The 24884-nt window shown below is 39.6% G+C and overlaps 3 protein-coding genes across 5 annotated transcripts in view; all 3 read left to right on the forward strand.

The window, feature by feature from the left end:
* The window catches only part of LOC309714187 (collagen alpha-1(XV) chain-like), a 59989-nt gene extending 48379 nt beyond the window's left edge, over window positions 1–11610 (forward strand). For both annotated transcript variants that reach the window (XM_082546434.1, XM_082546435.1), the window contains exons 18-44: window positions 1824–1958; window positions 2300–2359; window positions 2457–2492; window positions 2693–2737; window positions 3058–3120; window positions 3507–3542; window positions 3643–3726; window positions 3814–3879; window positions 4064–4126; window positions 4239–4328; window positions 4426–4461; window positions 4562–4615; window positions 4949–5005; window positions 5155–5214; window positions 5306–5347; window positions 6014–6041; window positions 6192–6260; window positions 6440–6465; window positions 7580–7669; window positions 7749–7902; window positions 8033–8115; window positions 8227–8355; window positions 9184–9231; window positions 9331–9393; window positions 9498–9695; window positions 9799–9914; window positions 10001–11610. In XM_082546434.1, the coding sequence (XP_082402560.1) occupies window positions 1824–1958; window positions 2300–2359; window positions 2457–2492; window positions 2693–2737; window positions 3058–3120; window positions 3507–3542; window positions 3643–3726; window positions 3814–3879; window positions 4064–4126; window positions 4239–4328; window positions 4426–4461; window positions 4562–4615; window positions 4949–5005; window positions 5155–5214; window positions 5306–5347; window positions 6014–6041; window positions 6192–6260; window positions 6440–6465; window positions 7580–7669; window positions 7749–7902; window positions 8033–8115; window positions 8227–8355; window positions 9184–9231; window positions 9331–9393; window positions 9498–9695; window positions 9799–9914; window positions 10001–10202 (2133 nt within the window). In that variant the 3' untranslated portion in view covers window positions 10203–11610. The remainder of the gene's footprint in view (window positions 1–1823; window positions 1959–2299; window positions 2360–2456; window positions 2493–2692; window positions 2738–3057; window positions 3121–3506; window positions 3543–3642; window positions 3727–3813; window positions 3880–4063; window positions 4127–4238; window positions 4329–4425; window positions 4462–4561; window positions 4616–4948; window positions 5006–5154; window positions 5215–5305; window positions 5348–6013; window positions 6042–6191; window positions 6261–6439; window positions 6466–7579; window positions 7670–7748; window positions 7903–8032; window positions 8116–8226; window positions 8356–9183; window positions 9232–9330; window positions 9394–9497; window positions 9696–9798; window positions 9915–10000) is intronic.
* Window positions 11611–13240: 1630 nt separating this feature from the next.
* LOC309713686 (apolipoprotein D-like) lies at window positions 13241–14411 on the forward strand (the record flags this gene model as incomplete). Its single annotated transcript, XM_082545490.1, has 5 exons — window positions 13241–13299; window positions 13382–13486; window positions 13701–13822; window positions 13976–14064; window positions 14170–14411. The coding sequence occupies exons 1-5, from the start codon at window positions 13285–13287 to the stop codon at window positions 14409–14411; spliced, it is 573 nt and encodes a 190-aa protein (XP_082401616.1). The 5' UTR covers window positions 13241–13284.
* Window positions 14412–15261: 850 nt separating this feature from the next.
* Window positions 15262–24485, forward strand: ggh (gamma-glutamyl hydrolase (conjugase, folylpolygammaglutamyl hydrolase)). Of its 2 annotated transcripts, XM_082546462.1 has the most exons (9): window positions 15262–15492; window positions 15692–15800; window positions 15942–15992; window positions 19964–20048; window positions 20874–21012; window positions 21402–21505; window positions 21615–21705; window positions 21805–21939; window positions 22041–24485. In XM_082546462.1, the coding sequence occupies exons 1-9, from the start codon at window positions 15402–15404 to the stop codon at window positions 22157–22159; spliced, it is 924 nt and encodes a 307-aa protein (XP_082402588.1). In that variant the 5' UTR covers window positions 15262–15401; the 3' UTR covers window positions 22160–24485. The 2 variants fall into 2 exon arrangements, with proteins under 2 accessions (XP_082402588.1, XP_082402589.1); XM_082546463.1 differs by lacking the exon at window positions 15942–15992.
* The last annotated feature ends 399 nt before the right edge of the window (window positions 24486–24884 follow it).

Raw genomic sequence — 24884 nt, forward strand, 5'->3', positions numbered from 1 at the left:
AGATGCCCAACGGATTTACTATACCAAGTGGACCAGCCCCGCCTTGCCGTACTGGTCCATTTGATTGACCTTTTTTTTTATTGTTTATTTTATTTTATTTTATTTTCAGTTGTTACATACATGACTGGGGGAAAGGAAAGGGAGAAAGAAAGAGCGGGAGGGAAAGAAGAACAGCGGGGAAGAGAGACGGAGATAAAGGGCACAAAAACAAACAAACAAACCAAAAAAAAGGTGGGGGGCAAAAAATACATATATATCAATCACCTGGATCACCTGTTGAGAGGGGAAAAAAAGACAGAAAGCAAGCAAAAAAGAGAGCAATATAATAAACAACATCATTGCGGTAATCTATGTGTAAATACTAAATATTGACTATTATTGCACAGCACGTAAGATCGACAGCGCACAGTGTGCTTTGAGGTAGCAGCAAAGGAAGGTGTCGTTTGTGTCCGTGAACACCTGTGTGTAAACCTGTGAGCATGAGCACACTTGTATTCAAAAGGTTCCTTCATGTAACGATCTGCTAGAGGGTGTGGGCCATAGCCCCATCCTGGTCCCTGGATCTCCTCCAGGGACCAGAGACCCCCAGAAAGCAAGAGTCCAAGGAAGACCAACGGAGGGGCAACTGTGCCACTCTACCGATAAGAGCTGAGGAGAGCCCCAGATGAGGGATCACCCAGCAGAAGCCAGAGAGGGTTGCAGTGATGTGCCCCTAAGCTCCACCGGCAGCCAGCTGTGCCACAGTGGACCGAGCCCCAGGCCCAGAGGCCGAGGGCACTCCACCCCGTCCGAAGGGCCACGACCGAGCCACAGGCACCAGGCCCCGACAAGCCGCCACCGGGAGTGAGCCGGTGCATACCTGAGCGCCCAGCCCATGAAGTGTTGTTCTTTCAGTAATGATGTAATAAATCTCCAGCTCCTAATTGGTGGCGTGACTCTTTTCTGAATTTGATCGTTTGTGATATCGCTCATAATGGAGCTGCTAACTAGAAAGTAGTCTAAGCGAGATTGTGAGTGGTTTACTGGTAAAAGGAAGGTGTAATCCTTGAGAGTGATACGTACGCCAAGAATTGTAAAGACCAAATTCACTCTTGTATTATTTAAGAATGATGGACTTCAAATTCCTTTGACTCACTGCTGGATTGAGCCTGTCAATTTCTAGGTTGAAGTCTCCTCCTAGGTTGAAGAAGCACGCTGTCAGAATGATCTGAGAAGGAAGAAGGGAAGGAAGGAAAAACTAGCAATACACAGATACTATAAATCTGCCTTCTGAATCTGCAATAGTGTTGCTAACAGTGAAGTTTTTGGGGTTTTTTTTGCTTATTTATATGGCTACGCTTCTTTGTTTTGAATTGTAACAGGCTGAGAACACGGGTGGGAACTGTGGAGAAGTGAGTTAGGGTTAGTTGAAAGACGATGTCTGCCCGTGTCATTTAATCTGTGCTGAAGTCGATTGAAATGTGTTTTTTAATCTTTTTTTAAATTACTTTTAAAACTGTCAAAGAGTAAATCGGTAGAGAGAGTCAGTAATAGGAATGTGTGCAATTTGTGTTTTTTCATTTCGTCTCACAATACTACAGCATAGCTCTGCTCACTTACCTCCCACAAAAGGTTAAGATCTGCTCATTTTGCTATTCATTATATTTGATACATTGACAAACCACCATTATCGATATTGGCAATCATAATTCTGCTCACTTTTTCTGCTTGCATTGAGGCAAATGGTTTCTTGTGCTATGTTAAAGCAACTCCTTACCTGCTAAAATATTTTTTTACTTTTAAAAGTTAAAAAAAAAAAACAAAAAACATTTTGTCTCTTTCAGGGAGATCAGGGCCCACCAGGATTCCCAGGTCTACCAGGAGCAGATGGTCCAGAAGGGCATCCTGGTCCTAGGGGTCTGCCTGGTCCTCCTGGCCCCCCAGGGCCTCCAGGAAGAAACTTCATCCCAGACTTTGAGGTATAGTGTGTTTCACTACTAAATGTATGGGGATAATATATCTAATGTTTTGTCATTTTTATCATTAGAAAATCATAAAGAATAATATGCAACTTTAGCTGATATGAGTATTGATTTGTTTGTAGAACTAGAGCATGATGACAAAGAACGTATAATAACTATGCATTGTTTAACCCAATCTCCCTGTAAACACAGAAACAGTACAAATGAATTGTCTGTGAATGCTGCAGCGTGTGTGTTATAACAAAAGTTTTGATCATTAACTGTGCATAAATTTGATGTGAGCCCTCGTTTCCAACAAACATGTTGGCTCATTGCTAGATGCCTTTGCACTTTTTTAGGACATGGAAGGATCGGGGCTAGAGGCCGCTTCAGCAGCGACATTACCCAGAGGTCCACAGGTACAAATGTGGCACGATTTTAGTGTATTATCATTTTTGCATTTCACGAACGGCTGCTGTTATTACCCGAGGTTTGATTTTGGTTTGATTTTCACAGGGACCTCCAGGACTCCCAGGACTTCCAGGACCCAAGGTAAAATATTTGTGTGTGGGTCCATGTAAATGGCTCTCCCTGAAAAATGTTCTCAGGTTAAGTTGGATGGGTGAACATTTAAAATCTAAGGCCTTGGATGGCATTCAGTGATGCATACAATAAATTGCTGTTTTTGCTAAATGCAATTTGTTTTTTTAAATCTAGATTTCTTTATTTTGTCTCCTTCATCCTTTTCATAGGGTCAAGATGGTTTTGTTGGTGTTCCAGGAAAGCCAGGACAAAAGGTTAGTCTGCTGAAGATATTAAATCAGACAAGCTTCTTGAAAGTCTGCTTGCTTTAGGTCCATAAATGACCATTAAGTAAAAGGCCTTGTGGTGAGAGGAGATGTTGGCTTTAGGCTGCATGGTGCTCTAGAAAGTAAAGATTCTGTCATCTTACAGGTTCACAGCCAACTTTTGGATTTGGATTGGAACATTATAATCAATATCATTGATTTGGTTATTTATCAGTTTTTCAGAAAGAATTCCTCAGTTTTAAGAAGACAGAAATCAAGTCACCTTTTTACATCATAATGATGCTTATTTTTCTTCATTCCTTCTGCAGGGAGAGCAGGGTGTTCCCGGGGACCCAGGCATTCCTGGTACAGATGGACTGACTGGGGCAGAGGTCAGTGATCTAAATAATTCTGACACATTTTAATAAGCAGTGTGCCCTTTTTTTAAAGACTGATGCTTAAATAAATGATGTTCAGTCAAGCTGTAAATTATTTCAGTCTGCACTAGTTTGCATGCATCAGTGACAACAGATGTAACTCAAAAACAGCATAAAAAGCCGTAGCTTGGGTGGGGTTGGGTTGCAAAGTAGATTGCAGATGCAGCAGCAACTGGAGAGTAAGGTTAACCAACTTACAAAATGCAACAGTTATATATGTGTCTTTTGTTTATGTTTTTTAAATGATTTTACACATACTACATTTTTACTAGTCGGAGAGAACAGACACATATTTAAGTGGCACTAAGAACTACAGCTAATGTTTAATCCTGTGTCTGTAGGGACCAAAGGGGGACAAAGGTGACCAAGGACAAAAGGTGAAACCATCAACAAGTTGCTAGACAGATACTGCATACATGCACTGCTATGTGCTGAAAGGTAAAAATGTCAACTATTTTATTATTTTTTTTATTCCAGGGAGAGCCAGGACAGGATGGGCGTAGTTTGCCTGGGCCCCCAGGACCACCTGGACCACCAGGAACCATCATCAACCTTCAGGATGTAAGTAGTGATACTTTTGGTGACTCTACTATTTAAACATTAGTGATTCTCTGTCTTACTGTTAAAACTCCTTTTCTCTGTCTTCAGCTCTTATTGAACGACACAGATGGCGCCTTTAACTTCTCAGGGGTTTTTGAAGCTCAGGGACCCGCTGTGAGTACCTGACCAAAATTCACTGAGTGTAGACCAAATGCATTCTTTCTAATAGCAACCAGAGGGCGACTCTTCTGGTTACAAAAAGTCTACTGGAATACCATCCCACTGCTGTTGCTCTTTGATTTATTTCATTATATAGATTATCAATTATTCAATTGTGAAATCTCATAATTATTTGCAGGGACCAAAGGGTCCAAAGGGTGACATGGGATTGCCAGGTTTGCAAGGACCGCCTGGACTTAAAGTAAGTGGGATGTACATACAACATGATTTGTTTTCTGTATGGACACTATAATGAAAACTATCAGGAAGTTGCTTTTTTTTTTTTTTTTAAATGTACTTGTGTGTACACACAGGGTGAAAAGGGTGAGCCAGGATTTGTCATCTCAGCAGATGGATCCATGATGTCAGGCCTGCCTGGGCCAGTGGGACCCAAAGGATTCAAGGTTATATTGCACTTTTTAGACCTAACTCCCTGATAAAGTTTTCTGTGTATGTGTATGAAGAGTGCAGGATGGTACATAAATATAGCTTTGTTTGCAGGGAGAGAACGGTGTACCAGGGCCCCCTGGAATTCAAGTAAGTGATTGCAGAAAACTAAAGTAAATGCTAATGAATGCTGGTTTTATTTCCACTGATATAGATCATCAGGTGCATCACTTTTTCTAATTCCCAACAGGGGCCCATAGGACCAGCGGGACACAAGGGAGAATTTGGGCTCCCTGGAAGACCAGTAAGCACCATGGACTCTCCAAACACTGTCTAATTAAGAGTAGATTAACATATTTCTGTGCATTGATTCACAAATTAGAAGATTAAGATGAACTAAAACAGTGCATATTTGACACGATTAGCTTTCTCCAAACTAATTTTCTCAGTTCATGTATTGAAACTCCTGTTTGATTTGGTTTTATGTTAAATTTGATCACACACTGACTTGTTCAGCAAACTATCCAACTATCCATCTCCCAAATTTCCCTGCGGGAATTGTTGAAGTTAAAATCTATGTAACTTTCTTTTCTAAAAACTTAATTGCTTTTTGGATAACAACTCTCCGTCTCTGTAGGGTCGCCCAGGCCTCATGGGACCCAAAGGAGAGAAAGGGGACTCTCGAGGCCTGCCAGTGAGTCACGCTTTACGGTTTCTATGTATGAATATTGATCATAATCTTCAAATGAAGCATAGGTTGCTTTGATTTCCTTGTGCCAGTTTGGCAAAGAGTTTCATTTCAGTTTTTTCAGTTTTGTCTTTTTTTTCTTTTACTCTTCATAGGGACCTCCCGGCCCTCCCGGCCCACCGGGGCGCCCAGGAATATTCAACTGCCCCAAAGGAGTAAACACTTTTAATTTTTTACACAGTTCTTGTCAATTGTCACTTTAAATTATGTGTTTTATTTGCTCACTGTTTCCTTTTCTTCCTAAAGACAGTGTTCCCTATACCCCCCAGACCACACTGCAAAACACCCGTAGGTTTCTGACCGTACAGCTGCACTGTATACTAATAAAGCATAATAAATCGACAGCTTTAGTGCAGCCTGTGTTAAAGAGCTTTATGTAAAATCCCACTGGTAAATTTATATTTGTATTGTGGAATATTGATTTCGCACAGTCTGTCTGCTTATCTGCAGTGCATACTTGATTTTTCTCTGACACAGGCTGCATAAAAGTCAGCATGTAAATGAATTATCCATCGGACTTTAGAGTGTATGCTGAGCCGACTCTGAAGTGCATCTTGATCAAACCTCATGTGCACAAAAGTACAAAACTTTTTTTGTGGGCTACCACGCCATTTTTTTTCCTCTCTTAACACCGTCCTCTGCTTTTCCTTCTGTGTACCGATAACACGCATGTTTTTCATTGTAACACCTTTTATCACTCAAAACATTTTAACAGCTGCTCCAAAATATCCCTGCATGATGCATTTCAAGTCTGTAAAGATGAAGGCTAAGTGCAGGAAACAAAAGGAGGTAGTTATAAAGTCGCACCTGTAGAAAATCTGCATGTGTTTGCAGTTGCTGATCAAGTGTAGTGTTAACATGCAAAACGGGGGTATCAGTACTATAATGTATTGTAAACTGACAAGGAATTGTGTCACTGCCTGTTGTTAATCTGCATTTTTTCTGTTATTTCAGCTTAATTCAAATGGAACCATTGCAGCTGGTAGGTTTGGTCACCTTATCTGTTTCCTGTAAATTAAACATCAACTAATTATGGAAATAGTTTGCCAGAGACTGCCTTTACACTCAAAATACTTTTAATAAACATACCCAAAGTTGCAGCGTATTTACAGTACATTTTGTTGTCTCAAAGGTAACTGTCAGATAGGAATAAAAGGGGAGAAGGGAGAGAGGGGACTTCCAGGGATACCGGCTCCACCAAGTGAGTTAAAAATGTCTTCCTTAGTATTAAAATAAAAACACTAAATATATTAAGAATTATCAGAGAGAAAAATCAATCTTAATATAAAGGAGGCTTAAAAAGGATAATTTATGTAGCTTTTTAACCCGCTGTGATTCAAGAATAAAAGTGTTGTTTGTTTGTTTTTGTTTCTCCTCTAGTGTCATATAATCAAAGAGGAGGCTGGGTAAGTTTTATAAGGGAAAAACAAAGGTTGCTCTTTTCTCTTTTTTTGTTATGGAATGTGTGCTTGAATTTTAACCACAAATTGTATTTAAAAGGTGAATATAGCCATTTGTTTTGTGGATTTATGATCAGGTTGTAAGAATATGTCTAAAATATTCTGAAAGCTAAGTCGGGTGAAGACATAAAAGAAAATATTAGTGGTAAACCAGTTGGAGACAGTTTAGCTGGAAATATATAGGCAGATACTTTATAGCACCTTCATTCAAATATTCTAAGGAAATGTAGAGTTCATACCGGATGACAAAAAGAAAGAAAGAAAAAATCCCACAAATCATTATCATGGATTTTGAACATTTTTTAACTACTGAATGACAAAAATGGCTCAAAAGTATTTTTAACAATTAAAATTTGCCCCAGTTGTAGCTTTACTGCTTGTTACAAGTGGAAAAAAGTGGTTATCAGTTATCAATGAATGATTTGAGACTTATGTCATGTAAAGAAAGAGAATTCAGTGCCAAATTATTAGTTAATTTTAGCAAACTTTATTAACAACGTTCAACCACGTGTGCTGACTGTATGACAGCAAAGGCAGCTGCTAATAAGTACTTAGTAACATTCAATACTAGAATTTCACTCACTTGAATTGGACCACAAACTTGTTGGACAGGTTGTTAATACAATTCAGCAGACCTTTTAAATCATTTTGAATACTCATATAAAGAAATACTCCAAAACATACCAACAGGAGTTCTGGCATTTGAAGCCTAGCAGGGAGCTGGTGGCTACAGCCATGTTTGTCAACTTCTGCCTGTCAGTGAAGTCAACCACACTCCAGATAGAATTAAACTTTAATAGAAATTTAACAAGTTGTGAAAACGGTTTCAGCCCATGTAGAGTTGTTGGGGAAAGTTGGCTGCGTAAACTGCAACCATGTTTTGTACCAGACTTGATTTCTGCTCTAAAGTTGGTGTTTTTACATGGGAGTCTTTATAGATTGACTTACTTTTCGAAGTCTTTAAGTAGACATTTAAAGGACTGTAGTTTTTGGCACTTAATCGTTTTTCAGTCAGCAGTTGATTACTGTGTGATGGTTTTGCCTGTGTATGCACTAATAGGTGATGAATGGTGACCAGGGAATCAAAGGGGAAAAGGGAGAGGCGGGGTTCCCGGGGATTTCAGGTATCCCTGGAAGATCAGGACCCGTGGTGAGTTTTATGCATCATGGTATATTTTTGAAAGAATAAACCTTAAAGTGTTAGTAATTCTGTCCTTTATATATTTTAGGGGCCCAAAGGAGAATCAGTGGTCGGTCCCCCTGGCCCCCCTGGGCCGCCAGGGCCTCCTGGTATACCAGGCTATGGCAAGCCTGGTCTTGTTGGACCTCCTGGGCCACCAGGACCTCCAGGGCCCTCTGGGTCATCCTTGAGATATGGTTCAGGTAAAACTCATTTAACTGCAAATATAATAAATATAATCGTCTGAAGGATGTATAGTTACTGTAACTAATGAAATAAAAGAATCACTTGCTATATTCTACATGGAAGATACTGAGATCTTTGTTATTGCAGGTCTGACCATTGCTGGCCCCCCAGGCCCTCCTGGACCTCCTGGACCACCTGGACCTGCTAGTCCTTCAAGTAACACAGCGTCTGTAAGTCAGTTTATCTGTGGCTGAGCTATATATTAATATGACACCAGACCCGTGATTCTCCTAACTGATTTTTTTCTGCGCATTTTGTACTTTTCCACATTTGCTTCTCAGCTGAAAACATTTTCGACTCGTGAGAGTATGATGCAGCAAACAGTGAAAGATGCAGAGGGCACTCTGGCATTTGTTACAACGACAGGAAGTCTCTTCCTTAAAGTTTCCCAGGGATGGAAAGAGATCCAGGTACTAATTTACAATGGTGCTTTATCAGTTTGGTAAAATCGGTTTACAGAAATACTTTCATGTTCATATTAGTACACTGGTCACAGAACAAACTGCTCTCCATCATGATCATGAATAACACATCTCACCTGCTCAACGTCACCCTAATGAGGCAGCAGAGCTCATTCTCACTCATACTGATTTAACCCTTCTCCCATAACGCTTCAGGAAATCCTTTCTACCTTTCTATGTGAAACTGTACAGTAACTCTTCTTTCTGTGACAGGTGAACACACCTGTCAGACATAAACTTCCACACACATATTTCTGTATTATACCCGCTCTTGCAGCAGAAGGTTATTTTCTTTGGGTTTTTTTTTATCACTGTTGTATATGTGAACTTTTTGGCTAAACTCACACTATAAGATTCTCCCTCTGCACCTGTGCCACTTCAACTACACTGTTTATTTTTTTTAGATTTCTTTGTCCTGCTGCTGTAAGACAATAATTACCTTTGTAGGATCAATAACATCTTTCTCGCTCTCTCTCTAAATAGCTAAGGTCAATGCACTGGAACATGTGATTTAACTGCAGAAAGTTCAGAATAAGACGCACTTGATCCTTTTAGTCTGATATTTGGACTTGTATAGATGCTGGAAACAGTTTTTTGAGGTCCAAGTTTTTTTTTCCATTAAACTAATAAATGATTAATGAGCTGCAAACAGGAAAAAAAAACAGAAAATATTACTGAATCAAATCATTATTATTGATTTAAGAGCAACGTGAACTCAAATACATAAACTTTTGGTATATATTTTCCTAACTTTATACTTCTGTTTTGTTCACACAGCTTGGCAGCCTGATCTACCTCGCCAATAACATTATCCCACAAGATGAGGTACTTATTGCATAACCTGTCAATATAAAAAAATGCCTTTGTGGAATTTGGTGTTAGAGTATTCATCTCTCTAACATTGATTTTCAATGATTCATTTAGCCTCGAGCCTCACATCATGTAAGAGGAGACACCATACAAAGAATACACTCTGTTAAAGCCAGGGTGAGTGCTTAATTATCATCGAAGCCCTTGTGAAGAGATTTGTTTTTAGTTGTCTCTTGAACAACCTTGGATTAACACTGATCTGTTCCGTCTTCTCCCTGAAGCTCAACCTGGTGGCGTTGAACCAGCCTCACTCAGGAGACATGATGGGGCTTGACATGGCTGACCGGATGTGCTTCGAGCAGGCCAAGGCGATGGGTTTGGCTCCCAACTACCGTGCCTTCATTTCATCCCACAGACAAGACCTGGTTCACGTTGTCTATCCAGGTTTCCGGCAGACTCTGCCAGTTACCAACCTCAGAGTGAGTGCTGCTTTTTACTGTCAAACAACCACTAGCATCAAAATTTCATCATGTCCGAAGCATATGTTTTTAAATGTATCGAACCCGCTATGTCTGACCACAGGGAGACATGATGTTTAGGAATTGGCGCTCAATTTTCACTGGCAATGGGGGGCCGATCAATACCAGGATACCCATCTACTCCTTTGATGGCCGGGATGTCTTAGCTGACCCCTTCTGGTTTGTACACTTCATTTACTGAATTTGTTTCTTGGAGTCTGTTCATCTGTCTACAGCAGTGATATTTTCTGTTCTCTTTGCATTAGGCCTCAGAAGAGTGTTTGGCACGGCTCTACCAGCCAGGGGCTCCGCGCAACAGACAAGCACTGCGAGACATGGCGAGCAGACCATGTATCCGTCATGGGCCAGTCATCAAGCCTGACCTCAGGTCTGCTCATGGGTCAGGAGACTCGAAGCTGTTCCAACGAGTACATTGTCCTGTGCATTGAGACCCACAAAAACCCGTAAACCACCCTGTCCCTGAATACCACTCATGCAAGGAAACCCATCCGAGCCTCCACTGAAGTTAAAACCTCTGGAAAAAGATCTGAGCACCCCTCTTGGAAAAACAATGTCGCTTTCTGCACATCTTTGGTTCTACGTGTAGCATTTTGTGTTCTTTTCCGACTCCACTTTCACACTTACAACATGAATGTTACTAATTCTGACACCTTTCCCTCTACTGGCATCACACACAGGGTTTGAGGCAGTAACAAACTGCTGACATCAGCAAGGTATCTCCTGGGAAGGTAAGCTAATATTAGGTTGTTGCTACACTCTGGAGCTGAAACTAGTTTGTGAACTGCTTAGCAAAGAAATGAATAGAAACGACCCTTTGTGTTGTAAAGCAATCCAAAAGATTTCCAACTTGGCATATACAATACTGTAAAACCCAGGACAGATGCTAACATGGGCTGCTAATCTTTTTAGCATCCTTAATAGTCTAACATCTCAAATGCAATGTGCTAAGGATTTAGTCATGTTAAAATGATACACGCAGCACCCAGATTTTTGTTTTGTTTTTTCAAGAAAGGTGGCAACAAGACACATCTGTGTTATGTTATGCGAACCATACATAAAGTAACACTCATGGGTTTTCCCCTCACTTGTGCAGGCGTGTTGAGGATGAGAGAGGTCCTTTTTTTTTTCGTAGTTCTTCAGGAGACTGGAAGTAAAGGCTGAGGTTGGCTGCAGGAACCTGCACCTGCCCTGAAGCGTGGCAGTCCAAAGACTTTTCCAATGGAAGTGTAAAAGGCAACTTACATATTTTTTTCTATGTTTACAGGTTGTCTTGAAAGGTTTTAAACCAATTCAGGAAAAAAAAAAGTTCTATTAAGACCAGAACTCTTCACAAACAACACGTCCCTCGGACAACCAGTGTTGCCACCAAAGTAACTTTTGATGCACTGTACTTCATTTTTTATATTTTCTAGTTCAATATTTTCATTCTTTAAAACGTGTTTGTCTTGTAGCTTTTTCATCTTATCAGCTCTTTCTCTTAAGGGTATTTAATTTAAATTCAATGATTTATTTATACTGTCACAGCACATAACAAGAAATCAGATGGTTAAATTTAAGAATGTAATTTATCATGTGTTGTTTGTCAAATGACTGTTTCTTCTAACTTTTTGCCTGTTTTCTTTCTTTTTTTATTTTCATATGTTGTCTTTTCATTGTTTTTTTTTTCTCAAGTTTGGAGAATTCTGGAGAACATTAGCGACATCAAAAATAATTTCCATCCACTGTAAAAGTGCCATTAAAACAAATCATTCAGTTTTATGTTGGAAAGAAACCCTAGAAACTGTCTAAGGTCAAAGTGAAAGCATGTGTTTTGTATAGATATTGGTGCTTTATGTTGAATAAAGACTTTTCATAACTTGTGTTTCTTTCATTCTTATTTTAGAAAAAAAATAAATCCTGTGGTTATTTAATCTGCTTCAAGATTTTGATTTTATAGCACAAAGACTTTATGCATTGGTTCAGTTGTATCACTGCTGTCAACCTGCCAATTAAGAAAGATGTGTTTGCTAATTCAAGTCAGTGCATGATGCTGTTAATATTAGAGCGTGACCAATACAGGATTTTTTAGACCATATCTGATATTTGATTTTAGAAATCAGATATATTGAATTTATATTTTTAAGACACATGAAAGATAAGCAAATTTGAAAATTATTATGTGTAGTTATGTATTTATTGTTTACGATGTTTCCAACATCGTAAACAATAAGGTGCTTGTGGCGTTGCAAATGCTCTGTTTTACTTTGCTGAGTGCCTTGTGGTGGATAAACCATGCATCCTCAACAATCATAATATGACTGAAGGGTGTTTCTCTCATCTCTTCTCAGCTTTCTTGCCTTTTTAATTTCCGTTTATTTATTTGATTTGTTATAGATGTTAACCGTCATATGTTGGCAAATAGCTAGCGTCAATTCTAATATATTAACCTTCCTGATGTAAATCGCGCTTTATTATTGGCCATCTGGAAATATCATAACATGTATTTTAGTCATAAGAAATTGAAGTTTCCAGTCCTTTTCAAGGTAATATTTTAAAGTTGTCAACTCACACCTACCCCAGACTGTTCACTGGGGAAAACCTTTAGTTAGCAAGACAAAGGGTTATAAGTATAATGACCCCTGCCTGCTGCCTATTGCTGAGGGGAACTCAAGATGGAACAGAGTTCAGCCCCTGTCTATGGCACTGGTTCCAAAGTTCTCAGAAATGCATTGATATTAGCCTGACTATATCTAGGTAATCTCTGAGGATCTCTGTTCTGATCAGTTTGGAAACTGTGGTGGAGAGCAGGTGATTAGAAGTGCTATCCATCATGAGGTGTCCTACTAGCCTTGTCACCACTTACTGGATGGAACATGAGGCCCCTTCCAGGGCAGACTGATTCACTTATTTTGCCACAGGGACAGATTTTAAAGGGCTTTTTTTTTTTTTTACAGCACCTTGCAGTTTGTGGTGCAATAACATAGGGATTTCTCAACTTGGCTGGTGGTATAAATAAAGTATGTAGTATCTTACACTAAACACAGATATTGAATCAGTTATGTACAGCAGCAGTTCAGGCACATAAACAAACAGTAGAAAACAGATGACGCACAGAGGAAGAGGTGCTTCTGCACCCGTGACATTGTGCATGACTTTCAAAATCAAGCTTTCATGCACTTCACTTTTTAACACAGCTAATTTGAAGTCCTGATGGATGTTTTGCTTCTTGTATGATTATTGAATAAAATAATCTTGAGTTTAGAAGAAATGTTAATTTGCTGCAGCCCTACCACTTCAGTAGTAATAGTTATGCTATAAGTACCTTTGCTGCACTGAATGTCATTCTGAGTTCGCGTTGCACTGGAGGTTAAAGGCTTTGCAAACACAATCTAAATATGGTTCTTCAAACAAAGGTTACAAAGATCTGGCACGGAAGGAAAAGCTAACCAAATAGCCAAACCCCTTTGCCTTCACATAATAGAGCAGTAGTTGTGGGGTAATAGAGTTTGCTCTTATTTTTACTTTGACAGCTTTTGCAAGTTTTTTGGACATGAAGGCATTCAAGGTGCTGTGACACTATTACACTTTTATTTTTGTGTAAGTTTAGCGTAAGTGGGCTTAATCAGTTGCTTTAACTTTATTTAAAGGTTCTGTTTGCGCTTCTCCTGACTGCAGCAACAATTGACGGGCAGTCTTTTCATGTTGGCAAGTGTCCGAAGCCATCTGTTCAAGAAGACTTCAACGTTACAAAGGTATAATATTGAATTATTAGTGCTATTAATGACTACATTCTGCTGAACTTTGATTTCTAACCTTAAACTGTGTGCAGGGTGTTCAGCTCTATTAGGCCTCGCTTTATTTTATGTTTTAGGTTAATTGGGGGTAGTTGTTTTAATGAAGGAAAACACTGTTACTGGTGGACTCCGTGTGGTCATAAAATAAGAAGAAAATTTCTTCTGTCTTTAGTATATGGGTACCTGGTACGAAATTGAGAAGCTTCCAGCTGTGTTTGAAAGAGGAACATGCAACCAAGCTACATACAGTCTTCAGTCCGATGGAACAGTCAAAGTTCACAATGCGGAGCTCCTGTAAGGTTTCAGCTGTTCTTCTGCTTTGCAAAAAATTATTATTTTTGGCCAAAAATGTGCCTATCTAATGTATCTAGGTGAAACTACTACCCTACCCTGCAAAGGAATAAATATTGATTGGTGTCACCCCATGTGCTCTTGTCTAAATTACAGGTCTGATGGGACGGTAAACTCGATTGAGGGAGTTGCCAAAGTTAAAGAACCATCTCAACCTGCTGTTCTAAGTGTCAACTTCTTTAAAGGTACTTTTTTGAACACAGCCTGTATATTTTAATGAAATAAAATATAAATACAAAGTACTTTCAATGGTACTTTTTTTAAAATATACAATCTGTGTCTATATCCAGGTGTTGCAGATGGTCCCTACTGGGTGCTCTCCACAGATTACCAGTCCTATTCTTTGGTGTACTCTTGTTCTGACTTCTTTGGAGTTTTTAACATTGACTTTGCCTGGATCCTGGCTCGCACTCGTACGCTGACTGAGGATGCCATCAAACAGTTACATGAGAAGTTGACTGCTGCGGGTGTCAATGTAAATCGCCTTGAAGTCTCCAACCAGACTGCTTGTGATGTTATGGTTATGACCTGACCTTATCTGACCTCTAAAAATTGAACTAAAAAACTACAAAGTGCTGATTACCTGTTTGAGCTGTAATAATAATAATAATAATAATAATAATAATAATGGATTGCATTTATATAGCGCTTTTTGGGGCCCTCAAAGCGCTTTACAATTCCACTATTCATTCACTCTCACATTCATACACTGGTGGAGGCAAGCTACAGTTGTAGCCACAGCTGCCCTAGGACTATGATATAAATGTGTTGATAAAATTACAGAATATGATAAATAAAATGCAAACACTTAATAGAAGCTAAGCTACTCTTCGATGCATGACTCTTTTGTTGCATTCTGGCGAAGTTTGTTCACTTTTTCCACCTTTTCAGTATTAGCTTATTGTGTAAAGGTGTTTAATTTGACTAAAAATAGAATATCATCCATCTAACAGCATGAATACAACTTTAAATGCTGTCAAACTGGGATGCAGTTAAATATGTTTATTCACTTAGATTTTTACTTTTAGTTTATAGTGGCAAAATTATGACTGGCCAGAATGAATCCTATTTGCCGCTGAAGGCTGTCAGAGAAAGCAAAACAAAGGCACACACACACACACACACACACACACACACACACACACACACACACACGTGTGTGTGTATATGTGTGTGTGTATATATATATATATATATATATATATATATATATGAAACATGTTTTTGGCGTAATTTAGTGCTTGAGCACTGGAGGAAGTAATCATTTATTTATTTATTCGGTGGGTTATTATTAACAGATAGTTCCAGGCGGGAGGGGTGCTTTTATTTTGAAGAAGACAATCCGGTTTTTACGTAGCTGTATGCGTATAAAAAGTGGGCGGTACCGCTTTAAGTAGCTACCAATGACTGCGGTAGCTACGCGCGGCTCGTTGATAAGACTTTTGTCGAAGACTTTTTCTGGCATAAAAACTGTTTAATAGCATTTCTTTTACCCGAGAAGACCTTTTTCAAAACTAGAAACATGTGCTTGCTCTTGCTGTGCGTCTTTCTTTCCAGTTTGCCATTTTATTTATCAGCCCAGACTGATAGACAAAACGAAAAACCCATAATAGGTAAGTTAAGGCGTTATTAAAACGATATTTACTACAACTGTTATCTAAGCTAACTTGCAGCTTTACACTTGGGAAGCATCGGGCGACAGTTACACTAAACCTGCCGTAACACAGTAAACTTTTTGCTGTTTTTGTATCACTATGGAAAATGCCAGCATTATAACAGAAGGACATGTGCGCTGTGTTTTTGTTCCAACAGGTGTACTGGCACAGGACGTTTATTTACCCCAACCTAGCCAAACAGCTTACATAGCTGCCTCCTATGTGAAGTTCCTGGAGTCAGCAGGAGCTAGAGTTGTACCTGTCATGTGAGCTGTTATCATCTGCCGACATTACCTCTGCATGTTATTATCTGACTGCATACTTTGTCACACTTTTATAAGAGGAGGTGTTGCATAATGGCGTGTGTCTAACCCAGTGTGTTTGCATTGAACTTATTGCTTCTGCAGGATAAACCAGACACTGGAAGACTATAAGACACTGTTCAACTCAATCAATGGGTCAGTACATATACAGTTAGACAGTTGGAGCCCTGTTTGGTGGATTTAGGGCTTTTCACAAACAATAAAAGGTGTGATTGGATCTATACTGGATGAGTAACTACAGAGGGATAAAGATGCTGAGTCATTGCATGAAAATATGGGAAAGCCTTATTCAAGCTAGGTTAAGAAGACAGGTTGCGATCAGTGAGCAGCAGTGTCCTCTGTTGATACATGGTTTATAGATGTTGGCACTAACAAAAAGACAATATGCTGAGCTGAGAACCAACGAACCATTTTGATTAGGAGTTTGCTGTAAGGGTACAAGGGCTAACGTCAATTGAAGGCAGGTGATCTGCTATAGTGAGCCCTAAAGGGAAGAGCTGAAAGAAGAAGAGTTTACCATAAGTTGATGGTGATTAATTGCTAGGTATGTGAGTTATATATCAATAATTATAGATTAAATAAATATATTTTTTTCAGTCCTTATCCATCTAAGATGGCGCTGGAGTGACGGCAGCCTTTCCAAGTAGCTCTGCAACACCGCACCTTTTTTGTTAACTTTAACTTTTTTAGACTAGGCTTTTCAAACTTTTTTTCACCTTCCTCTACTTATACCTCTTAGATATAGTGATACAAGATGGATAATGCACTTTTTAAAACTTCTGGAACCAGTTCCTTCATCTATTCGAGAGCGGAGCTGCTGGCACTAAAAACAAAGGGACAGACCGGACCTGGAGCTGCTAGCTGTTAGCTTGCGGCCATATTATCTACCTCGGGAGTTCAGTCATGTGATCTGTGTGTGTGTTTACATCCCTCCGAAGGCCGACACAACAGCTGCCTGTGAGAAAATACACACAGTCACAGCAAGACTTCAGACACAAAACCCCGAGGCTTTCATTATTATATCTGGAGACTTTAACCATGCCACACTGGACTCTACTCTGGCTGCTTTTCACCAGTTTGTGAATTGTCCCACAAGGAGCAACAGGACAATTGACCTATTGTATGCTAATGTGAGAGATGCATACAGAGCCACCCCCCTCCCCCCACTAGGGAAGTCAGACCACAACCTGGTTTACCTACAGCCACAATACACACCCCTCGTCCAAAGGCAGCCGGTCACAACGCGCTCCATCCGGAGATGGACCCCAGAAAAGGAGGATGCTCTGAGGGACTGTTATGACAACACAGACTGGGATGTGCTCCTGAGCCCACATGGTGAGGACATAGAGGGGGCGACACACTGTCTTACAGACTACCTCAACTTTTGTGTGGACACGGTCGCCCCTGCTAAGACGGTACGGTGTTATCCTAATAACAAACCGTGGGTAACACAGGAAGTCAAAGCTGTCCTCAACATGAAGAAGAAGGCTTTCAGGAGCAAAGTGAAGGAGGAGATGAAGGCAGCACAGCGGGAGGTGAAACGCTGCCTGAGGGAAGCAAAGGACACCTACAGGAGGAAGGTGGAGCAGAAGTTGGAGAGGAACAACATGAGGGAGGTCTGGAATGGTGTGAAAACCATCACAGGCCACAACACCAAGAAAAGCACAGTGGGGGGGACTGTGGAGAAGGCAAACGAACTTAACAACTTCTTCAACAGGTTTGACCAGCCCACAACCCCCCCACCCTCACCTTCACTACAGAGTCCAATCCCCACTCTCCTACCTCCCTCGCTTCCCCCCCTTCCTGACACCATGACACCCCCCTCCTCCAATCCCTCTCTCAGCAGCAAGACATCTCCCCCCCTCCCCTCCTCCCAAACATCTCCCAGTGTCACAGTGGATCAGGTCAGGAGGCAACTGAGGAAGCTTCGCCCCAGAAAGGCAGCAGGCCCAGACAAGGTGTGTCCTAGGATGCTAAAGGCGTGTGCTGCTGAACTTGGGGAGCCGCTACAACGAGTCTTCAACCTCAGTCTGCGACTGGGGAGAGTGCCCGCCCTATGGAAGACATCCTGCATCGTCCCAGTCCCCAAAAAGAACCGGCCCAATGAGCTGAATGACTTCCGACCGGTGGCACTGACGTCACATCTTATGAAGACTCTAGAGCGGCTCTTCCTCAACCTCCTCCGACCACAGGTACAACATGCCCAGGACCCACTACAGTTTGCATACAAGGCGGGTGTCGGAGTGGAGGATGCCATCCTGTACCTCCTACACAGAGCCCACTCACACCTGGATGGGGGAAAAGGCACGGTCAGGATCCTGTTTCTTGACTTTTCCAGTGCCTTTAATACCATCCGGCCCTGTATGCTTCAAGAAAAACTGAACAGGATGGAGGTGGACCCCTGCCTGGTGGCTTGGATCTCCGACTACCTCACCGACAGACCACAGTACGTCAGGCTGAAGGACATCACGTCTGACACAGTGGTCAGCAGCACAGGAGCACCACAGGGAACTGTGCTGTCCCCTCTTCTCTTCACCCTGTACACCTCTGACTTCTGCTACAACTCTGAATTATGCCACATTCAGAAGTTTGCAGACGACACAGCCATCATGGGGTGTATCTGGGATGATCAGGAAGAGGAGTACAGAAGTCTGGTGAGGAACTTTGTCGCATGGAGTCACACAAACCACCTGCAATTCAACACCTCAAAGACTAAGGAACTGGTTGTGGACTTCGGGAGGTCTAGAGCAGGTCCACTGCCGGTTCAGATAGAGGGGGAGGAGGTGGAGGTGGTCAACAAGTACAAGTACCTCGGGCTGTGGGTGGACAATAAACTGGACTGGTCATGCAACACAGAGCACCTGTATAAAAAAGCCCAAAGCCGACTGTACTTCCTCAGGAGGCTGAGGTCTTTTAACATCTGCAGGAAGCTCCTGAGGATGTTTTACCAGTCAGTGGTTGCTGGAGTACTTTTCTATGCTGTGGTGTGCTGGGGGAGCAGCACAGCAAAGAAGGACTCATCCAGGCTGGAGAAACTGATCAGGAGGGCTAGCTCTGTGGTCGGCATGAAGCTGGACACTCTGGTGACAGTGGCAGAGAAAAGGACATTAAAGAAACTGATGGACATTATGGACAATGCCAGACATCCTCTGCACACGGCCATAAACAACCAGAAGAGTCTGTTCAGTGACAGGTTGCTTCTCCCAAAGACAAGAACTAACAGACTTAAAAACTCCTTTGTCCCACACGCCATCAGACTGTTTAACTCCTCCCTGGAGGGGAGAGGGAGGGGAGACAGGAGGACAAAGGAGGGAACAACTAAGCTGTAGTGCCTCTTCACCTCACTGTGCAATACCTTTTGTGCAATACTTTTGTAAATAGTCAACGGTGCAATAGACTCAATACTTGAAATGTGCAATTCACTTGTATTTTTATTTTTTATTCCTATTTATTCTATTTATCCCCTTTGTATATTTTATTTATATTTGTCTCTGTATTTATATATATATATATATGTGTGTGCGTGTGTCCTATATATATATATATATATATATATATATATATATATATATATATATATATATATATATATATATATATATATATATATATATATATATATATATATATATATATATATCGTTAGCTTCATAGCATAAGTGCCTAAGTCATTGACTTAGTCAAATGACTTAGGCAATTATGCTATGAAGCTAACGATATATATATATATATATATATATATATATATATATATATATATATATATATATATATATATATATATATATATATATATATATATATATATTCTGTAACTTCTGTCGGTGCTGTGCTTTTTTGGAAATCGAATTTCCCAGAGGAACCCACCCGAGGGATTAATAAAGTTCTATCTAATCTAATCATTCATTTAGATAGATGCATTTTTAATACATTGTTGTTAGTATTACTAGTATTTTTTAATTGATCAGCACTGCCTGCATAATTGGTGCATCCACGTAAAAATATCTCATTTAAAACCGCAACATATCAGATTTTATGGTATATTTATCTTATTTCATGTTTCTCATTTTCTCCTTTAATTTTGACTCAGTTTTCTTTGTTTACAGGATCCTTTACCCAGGCGGCGGTGTCAGCATCGTCTCATCTGGTTATGAAAGGGCTGCTAAAATCTTTTATGAGCTCGCTATTGAGGTAAAGGTTGAAAATACTTTTATCTGTTTAATGATGCTCATTATGATGTATATTAATAAGGGTGGATCTGACAGCCGGTTGTTGGTGTTGCTGCTATAGCATCATATTATGTTGTTTGGAAGACTAAAATAATGATGGCTGGAGCTAGGCGGTGTGTTGGTTTGTTCAACGCTAAACTGGTCAACTGACAAATACCCGCTCTGGATTTTAAATTGTAGTGTAAATATATTATTATAAGTTACGTAAATATTAAGATACTGTTTTTGCATCTGACTGAAAATCCGTAACATGCAGTCCGTTAATGATTAAGAACAGATTATTGTTTTGGCTGTATGGTTTTATTTTTATTTACACATGGTCATACAAAGACATTTAGGAATGAGCACTGCAAACGTACATGAAGACTTACTCAGGCAAGACACTATTAATAAAAATAATAATTAAAATTTTTTTATCATGACACACTGCTAGAATCATGGAAGTATGATGAAGTGACAAATCCCACGTAAACTAATAAAGACTAAACCAAAATCAAAAGTAAAGGTGAAAATATTTAAATTAATTAACTTTAGTTAAGTTTAAAAAGAAAAGAAAAAGCTTTGTGTTGGAAACACCAATATTTGTATAGCTGATCTGTGAGAAAGCCTGAAATTTAACTTCTCCTACGTGCGGCCTTTTCACCCAAACTGCAGAGTTGCTACATCATAAAAATGTGATTGATCAGTCTCCGTGACAGCCCTGGCTCAACACTGATTATCATGTTTTAGGGCAACACCAACACTGTCATTACAAAGTGTCATAACAAAGAGTGTGAATTATTTTCAGGCAAACAAGCGTGGCGACTATTTTCCTGTGTGGGGTACTTGTCTCGGGTTTGAACAGCTGATGTATTTAACAAGCAAAAATACAATACTGGCATATACCAATACGAGCGGCACGGCATTGCCTCTGAACTTCACTAATGGTATGTTTTGTGTGACTAAACATTTTTCATTTTGCTTCTCACTTGTGAAATGGTAGTAACCTGTTTTTCTTGGGGTGTTTTTTGCAGCATTGCAGGTATAGTATAAACTGTGAAAGGAAGAGATTTATTTTCTTAACATGAATGAAACTAGATTTTAAAACAGTTTTTCAGTGAATAAATTAAATATTATAGGTGACTGAAATAGTAAAGACTTTAAAAATCCATCTTTGTGTTTTAAACTTGATCAGTTTTCATGTCAAGCCTGTACCAACCACACTTTATCTGAGGATCATATCTTTAGATGAACTACCTTATACAGCTAATGAGAGAGTGCTTATTTGTTTGTAAAATTGCTGATTAATCATTAAGGTATGCTCCCTTCCCAAAAGCTGAAGACAGCAGGATGTTTAAAGGCTTCCCTGCTCAGCTCATGAAAGATCTAGCCTCTGAGCCACTGACGGTTAACTCTCACAAATGGAGCTTGGGAATGTTGGTATGTCATTCATTTCTATCGTCTGAGATTAGACTGAGTCAACAGCTTGATGAAAAGCGGCAGTTGCTTGAATGCAGTCTAACTAACCTGTCATGTCTATTGCTTTCAGACTTACAATACAAATGAGGAACTGAAGAAGTTTTACAAAGTTCTCTCTGTAAACACAGATGGAAATGTAGAGTTTGTGTCAACAGTGGAAGGTACTGAGTGTCTAATTCAGCATTATGTTACTAGGTTTTTAGCAAAATAGGACACTTTTTTTTAAACATTCTTTTTCTTTTTTCTGTACCTCTTGGCAGCATATGACTATCCTATTTACGGGACACAGTGGCATCCAGAGAAAAATGCTTTTGAATGGACACGGCCTTTTATTCCCCATTCCCCGTCGGCAGTCAAGACCACCTTCTATATGGCCGAATTCTTTGTCAATGAGGGTAGGAAAGCATCATTTTTGCTTCCTTGTAGACTGGTCAGTAGCTGAAAATGCCAAGTGACTTGTGATGTGTAAATTTGGTATTGTTTTCTCTCGCCACAGCCAGGAAGAACTTTCACAAATTTGAAACTGAGGAGGGGGAGAGCAAAGCGCTGATATACAACTACAATCCTGTTTACACTGGGACTAAAAGTGCCTTTGAGCAAATATATTTCTTCTGATGAATTTTAGCAAAGTGCCACTCCTATTCAGCAGCTAATTCGCTGCTTCAATCATGACTTGAAAATATTTACACATAATTTAACTTGTTTGATTTTGTATTTGTGGTACTGTGCATCTGTGTAAACTACAGCTGAATTGAAATGGAAAGATTTATGCAGGCAACATAAATATTGGTATAGTGCAGGATTTAAATGGATGTTGTGCTTTGTGGATGTTGTAGCTTGGTTTACAGTTGTGTTGCTGTATTTTATTACACTGTCAGGCTCAGGGCTCAGTTCCCCTCAAAATAGTGAAGAGTTAGCTCGTGAGTTGAGTTGAAAGTACTTAGATGTGATCTAATAAGATATCAACTGTAAATTATTTGACAGGTTAACCTAGCTTCTAGGTTGGAGCTGAAGTGCCTCAAGGACACGTTTTATTTAATGATCAGCAGGTGGCCAAAATAAATCAGATTTTATAAATGTTTCTTATAAATTAGAACAAACAATAAAGCAGGACATGCTTTAGGGGGTGGCTAACTTCTGCTGAATACCTCCTCAATATATTAGTCTACTGTTTCCTCTGATTTTCAGGCGTGCCAAGTCTGGTTCCCAAAAACCAAGATGGCAAACTAACAAGCTTAAGCCTTCAAAATTATAGTCCACAAACCAATGATCACTGTCCAGTGTTTATCCAGTCTGATGTCACTGGCCATTTCTGGGTGACCGTGCTTCTTCAGTTTCCAAAACAAAAAAGCACTTAAGCAGCACTAACAGATGGAAATGGTCCAAATTCTTGGGCTACTATTAAAGTATTATGTAAACTATGGGAGACCATGGCAGTATACTAGTGACTAAAACAAGGTTTTTGCCACAGCACCCTCTCTGACAGATTTCACAACCTGCGATGAACCAATTATGGATGCACTGAATGACTACTCAGTCATGTCTCCAGGTGTTTATGTCTGCAACAGAGCAAGTCTTAACCATCCAGATGTAATGTCTACTACCTCATGACTAACTTGAGAGCTACTGTTAGCATAATGTAAACACGTTAGTACAGGCAAAATATAGACTGAGGGTTAAATTATTTTAAATAAAATAACTCAACTTCCCTCATTGGCAGAGATAAACTTCAGCCATCAGAACAACTAAGATGACCCCATGCACAACAGCACAAAGGTCAGTCATTAACATACTGTTCCACAGTTTGGACTAGCCCCTACAAAAAATACCTGATCCTAATCTTAATGTCCCTTTGACATCTTAGCACTGCTGTTATTCTTTTGTGAAGTGTCCAAATGTTTGGGATAGTGCACAGGAATGGTGCCAGTAAGAATTTGCAGAGGTCTAGGCTTGTTGCTGTTACATCATCACTCAACAAGAGGATATTATGTTTTTAGTTCTGCACTTCTCAAGTTGCCATAAACCCTAATATAGCTTAAAAATCCACAAAAAGGTCACAAAAAATGTCACAAGATGCAACAATCAAAAAATAAAATAAAAACAAAGTCTGATAAAATATCAGTTTTTATTCTAACATTTACCTTCATGCCACAGTCTGCCATTAATGTCCTTCTATGCTTTGGATAACAAAGTTGAGCATCTGGGGAAAAAAGTCCTCAACAGCCATCAACAAAAATTTTGTTGTCATTGGCAACAAATAAAGTCCACTTTCAACTTAATTCAAGGACAGCAACAGGAGAACAGAAATGAATAGTCAAATGTAACTTCCAAAATGCTTTATGCACAAATAACACTCAGGTAATAGTTTTTTCTTTTCTTTCTTTCTTTCTTTTTTTTGTTTTATGTTTTTTAGAATAAAATGATATTTGAATAACATTTACACATCAAGCTGACGAGACTGGGATCTCAATCACAATACTACTGGAAATGTAACTTATGCAATCCAGTAAGGAACATTCAAGATGTCAAAAATTACCATGTTGACTCAGCTATCAGGGATAGTGCTGCAAATTACCTCATAACATGCACTGAAGCGTAACACAAGTGGCCATTCAAAAAACAATAAATAAATAAATAAATAAAAGATGTTAAATTAAAATTGTGCCTCAAGGAGTCATTATTTTGGGTGATATGCCAAAATGATTTTTCTCTCTTATGTAAATGCATAATTTTTCAGGATGCAGGGTCCCTTTGGCTTCTTATGACACTTTCTCAGTGTATTTGCTGATGTACACTTTTCACTTTCACTATTGCACTTTCCATCATTTTCTTCACCTACCATTCACATACTTATTATAAGCAACTGTGCATGCAGATTATGTACATTTTTAGCTTTGTCATGGTGTCAGTGGGTATATTTTCTGAAATGATTTGTCTGTTTGCTGCAACTAGTTCAATTTCAAGCTGTAAGTAGAAAACAATTAATATTCACAAGGCATTAAGGGGAATACGCTTACTATGAGTTTTATCTGAAGATTGATACTACTCACATATCTGTTAAATATGAAACGACAGCTAGCTTAAGGTTCATGTAGCGTAAAGATTTGAAGCAGAGAAATATGTACAGCTAGCCTGTTTCTATCAAAAAGGGTTAAAAATGAATATACTAACATCTCTGGTGACTCTAGGAAGTCCTTGCTCCTGGCCAGGATACAGTCCACACTGCCATAACCTACCATAGTGTACATCATAGATTAGCTAACAGGGGCTGACCCAGAAACAGGCAGGCTGGTGGATAGTGGTTTCCCAGAGTGCCCAGTCTGCGCTAGGCTTAGCTAAG

The sequence above is a fragment of the Aulonocara stuartgranti genome (genome assembly GCF_965226115.1).
Source record: "Aulonocara stuartgranti genome assembly, chromosome: 9".
Taxonomy (NCBI): domain Eukaryota; kingdom Metazoa; phylum Chordata; class Actinopteri; order Cichliformes; family Cichlidae; genus Aulonocara; species Aulonocara stuartgranti.

Bases quoted from the DNA above. Each gene is read 5' to 3' on its own strand.
- ggh (XM_082546462.1), top strand. From the start codon at position 15,402: ATGTGCTTGCTCTTGCTGTGCGTCTTTCTTTCCAGTTTGCCATTTTAT. The intron at 20,049-20,873 runs GTAAAGGTTGAA...AATTATTTTCAG, and splicing joins TTTATGAGCTCGCTATTGAG to GCAAACAAGCGTGGCGACTA. The intron at 21,506-21,614 runs GTATGTCATTCA...TATTGCTTTCAG, and splicing joins AATGGAGCTTGGGAATGTTG to ACTTACAATACAAATGAGGA.